General features: G+C 30.1%; 1 protein-coding gene across 1 annotated transcript; it reads right to left on the reverse strand.

Annotated features, from left to right (window-relative positions):
* Positions 1 to 9,049: 9,049 nt before the first annotated feature.
* Positions 9,050 to 11,684, reverse strand: LOC112793442 (uncharacterized). Its single transcript, XM_025836231.3, has 7 exons — positions 11,120 to 11,684; positions 10,881 to 11,046; positions 10,639 to 10,795; positions 10,288 to 10,371; positions 10,039 to 10,146; positions 9,622 to 9,891; positions 9,050 to 9,350 (listed from the first exon to the last, which is right to left on the reverse strand). Exons 1-7 carry the CDS (start codon positions 11,415 to 11,417, stop codon positions 9,252 to 9,254), a joined length of 1,182 nt encoding a protein of 393 aa, XP_025692016.1. The 5' UTR covers positions 11,418 to 11,684; the 3' UTR covers positions 9,050 to 9,251.
* Positions 11,685 to 13,816: the final 2,132 nt, after the last annotated feature.

Below are 13,816 nucleotides of genomic sequence, written 5' to 3' on the forward strand. Positions count from 1 at the left end.
TATCATGACTAATTTTATAATTAATTTTTAGTATATATATATATATATATAATATTTTTAAATTAAAAATTTAGTAAAATTATAACGAATCAATTAAAGCTAACAAAAAATCATTCACCCAGTACAGCTTACATCTCTCTAGTCTTTAGTTGACCAAGATAGTGAAGATACACTCTTCCCATTTTATTGAGAGTAATACATTAAATTAGTTCTCAATAATTTTGATTTGGAATAAATCAGTTTTTAACAAAAAAAATTGATAAATTGATCTTGATTTTTTTAAATATTAGGCAAATTAATTTCTAATAAAATAAAATGATAAGTTAGTTATTTATCTTTTAAAAGATTTAAATAGCTTAACTAATTTTTCTATAAAAAATATTAGAGGCGCATTAAAAGTTATTATTTTTTATTATTATTTTTAGTTATTAATTAAATTTTTTTTAGTTTAATAATCTAACAATATACGACGTATACTTTTAAACATTGATACAAACGCTAAATACTAAACCCAAAATAATTATATTTTATAGTTATAAGTTACCTTAGAATCATCCTAGATTCCTAGTTATCAAAATTAGACCATATCTATAAAAAAATTCAGCAAATCGATACTCCAGCAGTTTAGTTAGCCATTTAGACCAAAGTTGCTGTTTTATATTTAGTGTTAATAATTATATATATTATTTTAAAGTTTTGACTAAATTATAATTTCTATATTTATTTAATTAAACTTAAGTGATGTAAATTACTTTTTTATCATTTAGTAAAAATATTCTATTTCTTTATTTTATTATTTTTTTTTACCAAAGATAGGAGACTCGAACTCGCAACCTCTTAATTGAATATGGAGAGACTATGTCATTTGAGCTATTACTCATTGGCTCTTTATTTTATTATTTGAGTTCTTATTTTTAATATAATTTTATATATTTATATATTGTTGGTACAGTTCTCATATCTATGATAGAACTCAGACACATTTGTCTTAGTTTTGTCCGTAAGTTTCTAACACTTAACCAAGCGACCAACCAAAGAGCAGAGAACAAAAGTGTATTTGATTTAGTGTTTGGAGTATTAAATACATGTTTAATTTTTTTTTAGTTTTATTATAATTTATTTTGATAATAAAAATAATTGTCAAATAGAAATTATATTAATATCGATTTATTTTTAATCAAAATCAATTTTATAAAATTAATTTTATATAAATTACCGTTTACAAACTTTAATTCAAACACATACTAAGTTGTGAACATGCACATATGACATATCTCTATGGCCATAGCTGATCCAAGCACTAGAAATGAGATGAAATATACCTTCATATAGTATTTATTAACTTCACAATAATATAAAACAAAAAATTACAAATAAAAACTACAAAAGGTAATTATATTTTATAGAATTGTGCATTTTAAAAAATATTTTAAAGGAAAAAAACAAATTAAACAAAGAGTACTCAATAGCTAATGGGAAATGTTAGAGAAACAATGATTATCTTGAATAACATGAACAATCATAAATCAAATACAAGTACATTACACCCTAATTTAATGTTACTCATTAAATTTACTCTTTTAACTCTATTAATTCATATTATTCATACATTGTTCACATATTATTTAAAAATGTTATTAATTACCTATACTTTTCTATAATTAGCTATGTTGAGTATAGCAGCATCAGCCCTCTCACTGCGAGTTCCTGTTTGGTCTTTTTTATTGCGTTTTATGTGGTTTTGCTTGTTCACATGGGCTGCTCACAAGGCTCATGAATACAAAAAATAGTGCGATAAATGATAATTAGGCAATGCAACTACCAGTTATGAGCATTTGCTAGGTCAAAAGTTTTGAAGGGGACCTAACCTGATGGTGCATTTGGGTATGTGGTGGGTATACCAGGTGTAAGAAGGATGCTAATAATGGAACCTTGTATTTGGCAACCAATATGTTAAAATATAATTAGAATCAATTAGTATTATTTAGTATATTTAAATATTTATTATTACGATTCTCTTAATATCTATTAATATTTTTTTATATTGTATTATTTTAAACAACTTAAATAAATAACTTAAACACACTTAGAAATAAACAAATCATTTTTCAGTTTAGTCTCTTATTTCTAACAAAAAAAAAACCTGTATTTAGTATTTGGCTATTTGCCTTTTTAGAAGATGCTAATTTAAATAAACTTGCTAAAATTATAAAGAGCTATAAAATAATTAAATTTTAGAAATTCTATTTGACAACTCAATTATCTATTTCAACCTTTTCATTGGTTGTCTGATATAATTTTAAATGCGTTGTGTAAAAGAAAATAAAAATTACTTTCAAATGGTCATAAAATTATTTAAAAAAATAAATTAATAAAAATATATATAAATAATTATATCTCTAATATATTTTTTTATACAAGAACCTGTTTTAAGTTTGCATAAATTTTTATATTAATAATACTAAAAGACTAATAATTTTATTATTTTTTATTATCAATTAGCTAGCATTATATTTTTGTACACAAATTCAATAAAAGTTTAAATACAACATAATATTAAAGACTTAATGTTGGCTAAATATTAGCTAAAATTTGTTCAAATTAATGGCCACGGAGACCTTTTTTTTTATATAGGACTTTTTTTTAAGAGTAAAATCTCTAAATAGATCCTAAAAATTTGGGTATAGGTCAAATTTATCCTTAACAAAGATTAATTAGGTTGGAGCTCTTCAACCTTTTATACCGTTAGTCAATTCTACTTGTTAAAGACGAATTTGTCTTATATCCAAAATCTTGAAAACTTGTTTCTGGTATTGATAATCTTTTTATTTGTTTTATGCTGTTTTTTTTTTTAAGTCAACAAAGATCGGCTATAATGTCAAATATTTAGAACTAATTAATCAAATTCTTATTAAGGTACACTTTTTTTTGTTTTTTGTCAAAGCTTCAACAACTTAAAATAACAAAAAAAAAAGTAACAGAAAATTTTAAGAAACTAAAGTAACAAAACAAAAAATTATAAATTAAACACTACAATTAAACAAAACTAAATTTAGGACTAGAGAAAAAAATTAATAAAACCCTTAAATTTTAGAAAAAAATTAGAACTTTTTTTATCTAAAATTTAATGTCTCAAAATCTTTAAAAAAAAAAAAAGAAAAAAATGAGTGTGTATAAATTGTGTCTCCCTCTCTTAATTTTGGCTTCTAAATTTAGAATTTTTGGAGCTGCTAATGCCTTTGAGAAGCCCAAAAATAAGTCTCAGTGTGCTTCATTAAACCTGATACATAGGTGCATCTCGCTATAGCGACGAAAGTTTGCTATAGTGAGAATCTCGCTCAAGCAAAAAGAAAGCTTGCTACAATAAGGATCTAGTCAGCCAAATTTTTGAATTATTTTTTGAATTTGTTTTTTTTGTTCAATTCTTTTCGATTTTTTGAGGTCATTAATGTGTCTTAATCTTAAAATACTTAAATAAATTTGATGACGGCATTGAATGGTATATAATAATTAGGAGCACAAAAAATATATTTTTCATGCACAACTTCATCAAAGGTAAAATCCGAAAAATTCAATTAATTGAACCAAAATTGAACAAGTTTATTATTGATAAACTCCATACTTTTTAACATAATTTTAAAACGATAAAATAGAGTGTATCACAGATAGAACTAAAGTAGCTTACTATGCTCATGGAGAGGCTACTTTAGTTGACCGTTCTTCTGCTTTACCGATTTTTATGACTTTTCTTGCTTGGTTCTAGGGATGGAAAAACTCCCCGAAACGCGGGGATCCCTGTAAGGACTGTCCCGAATGAAGATCCGATTGTGGAGAATTTTTTCCGCGGGAATGGGAGACAGGGGACAAAATTTCTCCGAAGTAGGCGCGAAGACCCGAGCGGGAATCTCTGTCCCGTCCCCGCCCATCTCCAAAATTCATAAATTTACTTAATTGTCCTTAATAGTTTATTTCTCATATATGTTTTTTACTCATTTCACATGCCATATATACATATATACAGGGAGAGAAACTCAAAATTCCTAATCCTCATTTGCATAACCTTTCTTTAATTCATAGATCCCTAACGTCATCCATACTCCATCCAACCTTTCTGCAGCCACTCCCTCGCCACTCTCTCATCTCACCGTTCTGTCACCCTCACCGCGTTGTTCTTTGTATTCGTGGCGTTCCTTTCTACAACTCTGTCGTCGTATCCATTCTCCTCTCTGCTGCCGCGTCCCCCACCTCGTCCATTGCTCTGTGTTTTGGCTCACCATGGCGTCACTCACAGCGTCATTTTAAAAGTCACCATCTTGTCGTTTAGATTTTTTATATAAAATTTTGTTGTTTTTATATAGGATGGATACTTTCAACTCTATTCCTATGTAAATTAATAATTAGTCAAAATTATAAAAAGATGGGGAATGGATCCCCGCGAAAAATGGGGCACTATGGGGAATGGAAACGGAGAGCGATATTCCCCCACGGCGGGGAATGGGGACGGAGACGGGGAGTAGGGCTGACAATGGGTAGGGTAGGGTAGGGTTTGGATCCTATTCTAACCCTAACCCTACCGTACCCTAAAGTTCTAAACCCTACCCTACCATATTCTACCCGCAGAAATATCAAATTTTTTCAAAGTAAATATAAAATTCGATCATTTCAAATTTTATACATATTAATAACATAAAAAATAAAAAACTAATGCTCTAAATTACTAAATTAACTAACTAGTTTAGTGGTTGTTTACTTATTGTAAGTTATTACTACATAAGGGAGGTTGTGGGTTCAACTTTCACTTCTTTCACTATATAGAGAGATTTTTATAAAATATGTGTTATATATGAGGTGCAGGCATACTCGGATATGAAATTTTTTGTAGGGGTGTTCATGGATCGGATCCAATTCGCATATTTGCGGTATTTATCCGAATCTGATCTGAAAATTGTGAATATGGATCCGATCCGCAATGCTATCGGATCGGATCCGCACACTAATCAGATCGGATTGCGAATTTTGTGTAGATATCCGTATATCCGCGTATTCGCAAAAATAAAGAAATAAATAAGTGAATATTCTTTTTGTGTTTTATTTCAACTAATAATTATCATATATGTTGTATTATTTTAATTTATTATTTAAAAAAGTATGTTTAATATTATTTTAAGAATAAACATATTTAAAAGAATAGAAAAAATGAATTTTATTGGTATTTTTTTAATAAAAATAAGCCTTTAAAAATATTTTTGTATTTTGCGGATATATCCGATATCCGATCCGATCCGCAAATGTTCGAATCGGATCAGATCGGATCCAAACTTAAAATCTGCGGATATTGGATCCGACCCGATTCGATAATTTTAGTGCGGATCGAATCGAAATTTTAACCATATCCGATCCGATCTGATCCGCATTCACCCTAATTTTTTGTACCTGCTGCAAATCTGAGGTGCTTTTCCTTTTTATGTATTCTATGCGTTGCCAAATACAGGCATTGTTTATATTTCCTTTTTTTTTTTTGGTTTCTAATTCTTAAAAACTTTCATGTGCAGGTCAGGGCCTCTCAGTTTGAAGCCCATGCTGGCTTGGCATCTGGACGCAAGCCGTGAGTCTCTACTATTTAGCCATATACGTTAAACAGCTCATCACAGTTTTACTCTGTTGTGAAACTATTTGTGTCACCTTAGAATGCAGTTGAAGGTATAATATTGCAATTGTTCTAAGATATATATATATATATAGTACTCCAATGAAGATTTAATGATTGAAGATATATTATTTTGACCATTGGATAATAGATTGTAGGGCTTAATTTTATTTGAAGTAAAAATGTTACCTTTATTTAAAGTGTTGTAAAATAAATAAGTTACACTTTTTAAATAAGGATCATCATGGAAAGATATTTTTGGTATTTTCATGGGAGTAACTGCCATATATATATATATATATATTATGAAACTTTTACATATCTCGTTCCAATCTTTTATGTTATACGATTGAGTCTTCTAACTTTTCCTTTCACAAAGTTGTGTGTGCCTCTTTGTTTGCTATGATTTAGTACGGGCTGACATTGTTCTTGAACTGGCTTGGATGCACAATATGATTGATGTTGCCTTCCCATATCTCTTGCAGGTATGTATTTTTTGTCCCGTTGAGTAGTATCACCTGTAATTAGATTCACATGTATTTTATTCTCTTACAATATGTAAATAAATAGGCTACAAAACTTTATAGACTAATTAGTGCTCCAAAACAAATTTATTTTTTAAAATTTGGTACATTGAACTTGTTTTGTAGTGATCACTGAGCAAGCACTGCAGCATGTAATGTAAGCATTGTTCTTGTTTGTAGTTAAATATTTTGGGATACTGATTGAATTAATAAAAGAATATTATTCTATTAAGTTTTTTAACACATTATGAGTATTCTTCAAATTCACCCTTCAAATTTAGATTGATACCATTCCGACTTCATAAATTTCAATTCAGGTTAGCTTCCTAAATTTATCTTTGTTAACGACAAACTGAGTTGACACATTAAGTTGCCGCACTGTACGAATAAAAATGACATAATTTTATTGAAGCGATGGAAATTTCTTAGAATTATATCATAGAAGAGAGGAAGAATAACGAAGGAGGGTTTTGTGTGAGAATGTTAATCTAATTATCTAAATATGATAGGATATTGCTTTCTTGTCTAATTTATAAAGCCACAAAATGACATTTTTTTCCATTTTTGTCATGTGGAAACTTAATGCGCCAACAGAGCAAGCTGTTAACGAAAACAAATATAAAGATTAACAGAGTTACGAATCAAATTTTAAAGATCTTTATTTGAGTAAATTTCAGGGATCATTTAAGATTGACGCAAATTTTAAGGGACATCTTAACACAGATGTTGAGTAAATTTTACTTTACATAAATTGGTGTTTACTTGTTCATCTTTTTGGACCTTTTGTTCATCACGTTGTTTACTTTCCTTTTTTCTTTCAAAGAAGTGACATACACGGATGACATTGATAGAAATAGCAAAAATTAAAGATGAATTCTACTCAACCCTCTCTAAAATAATATGTAAGTTACCTTTCATGATGTGTTACATTTTAATTGGTCATTATTTTAACTATAGTTGGGTTATTTTGTAATTTATGGTTTGAAATAAGTAATGATATAATTTCTTAAAATATTAAAACTTCACTCCCATTGATTGAAGCATATCTTCACTCCTCCATTCTTTTTTCTTCGTATAACTTCGGTCCTTCTAAGTCGCGGTGGTGACAAGAAGCAGCTTCGTCGTTGCGATCTACTGCCCTCTCACGTAATCTTTCTCTTCAATACATCATTCCTTAATGAATTTTCATTGCCTGTTATTCCACGTCACCGCTATCTCCTGTCGTCTCACTCTATCACTCTTTCTACTGTGGATTACTTCTTACCAACATAATTAATGGTTAGTTTAGTTATTAAATTTTTTTCATTAAAAAACATATTTTTATTTAATTACATGATAAAATATATATTCATAGATAAAATATAATATAATATAATATAATAAATCTATTTAAAATACTTAGAAGTATAATTAAAATCATGAACATATAAATATAATAATAAATTTGTACTCTAAACAAGTAAACATATTTTTTTTATCATACATAAATTATTTAAAAATAAATATATTATTAAAATTAATAATACAAATTTAAAATGATAAAATCCAATTTTAGGCATGTATTTTATATCTATCTATTAAATATTTATACAATTTATTTTTGTATTAAAAAATTTTAATATTAAATACTTTTTATTTAAAATATCATTTTTAGATTTTTTTAAACTGTTATATTGGTCTCTTCTTTAAGATAATACAAAAAATAATTTCTCATAAAAATAATTTTTTTAATCATTAATTAAATAATAAAGTACTGATAAATTAAAAATCAAAAGAATAAAAATACTATAAAAAATATTTGTAAGAAAGTCGAATTTATCATTTTAAACTTGTGTTATTAATTTTAATAATTTATTTATTTTTTTAAATAATTTATGTATGATAAAAGATATGTTTACTTGTTTAGATCTGAGTACAAATTTTATTATTATATTTGTATATTTCTGGTTTTAATTTTATTTTTAAGTACTCTGATTAGCTTTATTTTATATTATATTTTACATATAAATATATGTTCCATAATGTAATTAAATAAAGATATATTTTTTAATCACAAAATTTAATACCATCCTACACAGAAAGAGAGATTGAGTGAGAGGACCAGACGTCAGCGCTGTTGGGAAGGACGGCAAAGTTACGGACGAAAAAAATTCAACGACCTCGTTAAGGATGATGAAGAAAGAGAAATTGCGTGATAGAGCAGTAGACGACGACGGTCACTTCTTGTCACAAATGTCGACGACATGCATGGAAGGATTCGAAGCTACGTGATGAAGAAAGAATGGAGGAGTTGGAAAGGTGCTTCAACGGGAATGTAGTTTTTGATATTTTAAGAAATTATATTATTACCCATCTCAAATAGTAATTACAAAATAATCCAACTATGGTTAAGATAATGACCAATTAGAGTGTAACACATCATGAATGGTAACTTACATGTTATTTTAGAGAGGATAGGGTAGAATTCACCAAAATTAAAACATTTTACCTATAAAGAACTTTGCCGCATTTTGATGCTTATAAACACGAATTTAACTCTACAATTGACTACTTTTTAAACGCATAATCTAAAATTATTTAAACTCATAAATTTGATTGAATGTCTGTGTAAAACTTTTTAGGTATCAAAACTAACTAAATATTTATGTTTCTTATTAAATTTGAATTTAGGTTTCATCTCTAATCAGTAATATGCAAAGAAACCACACATTGTTTATAATATATAATTTATTAAGATTTAAACTTAATTGTCATTTATAAGTATCCCCATTTTTATAGAACTTGAGTTAAGGATTTGTTTGGCCCTCATTCTTTTATAGGCTTAGCTGACAACACATTATGCTAATAGAAAAATGAATTGCAGTGAAGAAGAGAATAATAATGTGCAATAAAACATAATTTAGATACCAAGTGCATACATTAACCCAACCCATCACTTCTCAAAACTGAACACTGAAGAAGGAAAATTATGCATAATAATGATTCTATCACCAAGAAACAGATCATCATGCAAGTATTAGTAGCTATGACCAAAATCAAAGGTTTAAGTAGGGATGGAGATGGAAGTTTGAAACAAGGCATCATCCTAGAAAGTCATCACAGTTTAAAAACTTATCCCATAACAGTTTTATGGTATCTTCAAGCATCTTTGAAATCAATGCTGTATCAACCTTTTGCACCTGTTGGAAACAGAGATGTATAGAATTGTAAATCAAATGAAGGATTCACATGTATCTTTCACTCAGGCACAAAGTAAATATTAGTAATGTCACTAATCATTCAGTGATTGTTCATGAGGCTCCTTTGTGAATTCTACAGTTGAAATAAGAGCCAAGTACAATAACATGTTAAAAAATATTAAACTATAGTCTAAACTTTATAACCTAACAAATTCTGCAAATACAAATCACTAGTCTTTTCTCCCCATTTTGCCACAAATATTAATAATACCTGTAATGCAGAGACAATTCCTTTCAGTTTCAGGGAAACTTCAGATGCAGATTCACCAGTTGATGTCAGAAAATCGAATCGATCAGCATGTCTCGCCTTCAGCCTCAAGGAAGGACCTACATAAGCTTTAGTTATAGTGTGCCAGACCCCAATAACAGAAAACCTGTCTCCAGAAGATGCTTTCCCTAGGGGCCATCTCAAACCACCTTTCACATTTTCATCTAGAACTGCAGAATCAATCAACTTTTGAATGCATTGAATTTCATCATCCTGCGATAGGAGCACATACAGTAAGTTCAATTGCATTGTCTATGTTCCTTTTTTCTATTTGAGAAATGGAAAACTATATAACCGAATTCTCTACCCGAAAACATTGGCACGATGTAATCTTTAGAAGTGAATAAAAACGACACTTACTTTTGGAGCTGCTATAATCCTTTTGGTGCATAGCATTAGTCTGAGATCAAGGTTCTTAGCAGGACAGGATACATCTGTGACCATGTGGCGAACATAATTTAGTTCAACCTACAATTACAAGTGATATTTAATTTCCAACATGAGGATGAAAAAGGGATCAAATATACTGAAAGATGGAAATGAAAAAAAGCAAGTGTAACATGTTTTGCTAACATTTTCTAATCAACTAATCAAATCATGACATTTTACCTTGTAGAGCTTAAGCTTGTTCTGCTCCTTTATTATGCTACACTTGCAAGAAATAGTTGATTCTGGTCGGTTGGCATCGGACAGCTAGATAATATAAGCAAGAAATTGGCAAGTCAATAGGAAACATGATCACAGCTTGAGCAGAAATTTGAAAAGAGAAAGTCTAGGGCATCAGCACTTTTATTAAAATCTTGCCAGCACTTAACCAGCAAAAAAAAAAAAGTGAGTAATCCTATTCCGTTAGATGTAATCTCACACTATTAAAAACACTAATGATGACTAATTAATAACTACAAATCACAAAACTTGCTGGTCGCATAGCACTCCTCTATATAGGGCATATATATATACCTTCACAAGATACAACTCTTTTTCTGTATGATCAGGTTCAAGTCCAAGTTCAAGTGGCAACGAAGTAGTCATTTTCTCCATATAGGAGGCAGGAACACTTGTGTAAAACGATCTACGAAGCTGTCGCATTGTGGGTCTTTCTTCTTGTGCAAAAGTACTGACAAATATTGTAACATTTACCACTCATATCAAGATATAAATAAAACTACTGTTAGCTTATGTGAACTTCATCTATTGCTTACCCGTGGAAGAGAATCTTGCCAAATCTTGCAACCAGTAAAGGCTTAATTTGTTCAGATTGGGGGTTTTGGGACTTCAATTCAGTCCTCACGTTTTCGAAAGAAGAAAGCAAGTAGTCAATGGCTTTAGCTGCCACAATTTCCCAGGGGTTTCTTGATGCATGTGTCCCTGTGATGTACATGAGTATTTATTAGTCTAAAAACACAATTCTCAGATGATAATGAAGATTGTGTAGTGTAACCTTGAGATTGATGCTGGTTGCTCTCAACTAAAATATGTGGCTTTTGTTTGAAGTTGCAGTCAGAAGATTCCAAAGAAACGGGACGAAGTTGTAAAGAAGGGTGAAGCTGATTATGATCACGATCATGATCATGTGAAGAAACCACGAACCAATTGGAAACAGCATCCTTGGAATAGATGCTTGACAAGTTCAATCTAGGGCTTTGGCTGAATTGTCTCCGGCGAGGAGGCAACTCGGGTGAAGGTGAGGGTCTTTGGTTGTCCTTGGAGTGCCTCATGTGCGGAGGAACATAAGCCATTATTAATCTCTCAAGCAAACTAACAAGAGAATTTGCTAAGGACTGAGGATTATAATCTTCACCTTCATAGAGAAAGCAAGCAAGTGTCAGCACTCAGAAAAATAGATTAGAACCGTCGCATGAGTGCCTTTACCTTCTTTACTCGTCCCAAGTCCCAGTCTTACACCTTACAAATACTTTACCTTCTCATTTTCCGCGCAAAATAACCGACTCATTTACTTTTTTTTTTAGGAGTGCTATATGTTTTAAGTTTTAACAATGAAATACATCATTAATAGTTACCAACTACGAATACTTAGCAGGGGAGCTAAATTTATCGGGTCCGCTCGTTAATTTGCATAAATGAACAGATTTTATTTCTAAAATTAACTCCGTTTAAATTGTGAGCTAAATGAGTTGAGTTCGATTAATCTAAAAAAAATAACGGGTTGAATAGGTTAGTCTAAACGGTTCATTTATTTTTTTTATATTTTTTTTAAAATAATATTTTTATCTAATATTTTTTTATCCGATTCATCAATTAAAAAAAATATTATTTTTTAAAGGTTTTTTATTTAAAAATTGTATTATTTGTCAAAATATTTTTCAAAAAATAAAATAAAATAATAAACGGACTGACTTGTTTAACTCATCGAACTAACTATAAACGATCCAGATTAAAAAATTTTGGCCCGCAAATAAAGTAAATTTAAACGAACCAATCCATTTAATCCATAAACTTAACGAATTAGGACTAAATGAATCGGATTAATCTATTTGACAGTCCTATACTTAGCATACCACGAATTCAATTTACCAAAACACCCTTAATCCGACAGGAGAAAGCACATGAATGTTATATTTTTTACAGTGATATTTAAATTTATGAGAGAACATAGCATAAAGTCTACATAAGAGACTATTTGTTAAAATAGTTAGCCGAACAAATTAAAATTGTTAAAACTACATAGTTTAAAATTTTAATTAATTAAAAATATTAAGTTATCAATATTTTTCTTCTATTTATTTTATATTTAAGTCCATACTAATTAATTCTCTAATTGTTTTCATTAAAAATGCTAAACCCCAACATTATTCTACGTTAAGGAAAATAGTAAAATACCAAACTTTTGTTTTTGGTCAAGATAAAATAACAAACCTTAAAAAACATTTTAGACGATGAGTTTCCACATACTTTGTAGCCCTGTGAATATGGGCCGAGGGCCTTAGTTGATTGAGTTGAAGAAGGAGATGGGGCTTTTTTTTGCCATCAAGGAGCGAGATGCAGCCTTGAACGATGAGCTTGACTATTATTGGTTCTGTCGTTTATTTGAGTGATGGTGGACGCGTGTTTGTTGGGGAACATTTTTTGGTCAAAGATAGTCAGGATCCCATTTATAAAGAAAGAAAATGCTGTAATTCATCACCACAGAAGAAGCGACTTCTCAATCAAACCCAAAAAAAACGATGAGTTGGGCTGAAGCTTTGATTTGTGTATTATGGAAATTTACTGAAGGAACATGAGTTGGGCTGAGACATAAAGTATTGGACTTGCACTACTAAATACCAAGGTTCTGAGAACCGGACCGGTCAATAAACTGGTAGAAGTACTAGTTCTGTAATACACGATCTAACCGAAATTAATTGAATAATAAGTTAAGTAGGAGCGAATATGGTTGAAAGATTTGGCAATTGGAATTTGATGATTTAAATATGATATTTGAATTCAGTGAATTTTTCCGAGTCGGAAGACATAGTTTTCTACGTAAAAATGCGCAGTGAAATTTTGACCGGAAGTACCGGCTGAAATCTGTCTGGTACTGCAGCAGAGAAAATTGATTATGAGTAAATAAGATTAAGAAATGAGGAATTATAATTAAGGGAGGTAGAAATATTTGAAGTGCGATTTAGAGTGCTAATCTTAAAGGTTTTGGTCCAAAATTGGGCCAACGGACAAAAATAAGTGAACCGGGTCTAAGTGGGCCCAAGACCCAACATATATAAACATTAGTTATGAGCATTTCAGCTCATTTTACCCTAAAAAGAAGGGTTGGGGCGCTGAAATTGAGAAGAGAGAAGAGAAGAGAGAAAACCTAACTCTCTTTGATCTTCAAACCACCATAACTTGAGCTATGGAGCTTCGATTGACGAGCCGTTTGCGGCCACGCGTCACTCTTCTCATCCTCTACAATTATATCTAAGTTTTTTGGTGAGTAATCCACTGTCCTCTGCCCAGATTTCATTTTCTTCTTCAAATTCGAATTTGGTTTGGGTTTTGAGGAAACCTTGTGATTTTGGTTGTTTAGGAGTGCTATAGTATGATCCATGGGTGATATTCATCACAAACTTCAGTGGGTTAAGGTAAGAAACCCTCCAACCCTTGTGATTTGTCACTTTTATGAGCCCTAGGTTGATGTATG

The sequence above is a fragment of the Arachis hypogaea genome, chromosome 1 (assembly GCF_003086295.3).
Source record: "Arachis hypogaea cultivar Tifrunner chromosome 1, arahy.Tifrunner.gnm2.J5K5, whole genome shotgun sequence".
In the NCBI taxonomy this organism is placed as follows: Eukaryota; Viridiplantae; Streptophyta; class Magnoliopsida; order Fabales; family Fabaceae; genus Arachis; species Arachis hypogaea.

Coding starts and splice junctions, on each gene's coding strand:
- LOC112793442 (XM_025836231.3), bottom strand. CDS start 11,417: ATGGCTTATGTTCCTCCGCACATGAGGCACTCCAAGGACAACCAAAGA. Junction 11,047..11,119: donor CAACCAGCATCAATCTCAAG/GTTACACTACAC, acceptor TGTACATCACAG/GGACACATGCATCAAGAAAC. Junction 9,351..9,621: donor GAATTGTCTCTGCATTACAG/GTATTATTAATA, acceptor TGTTTCCAACAG/GTGCAAAAGGTTGATACAGC.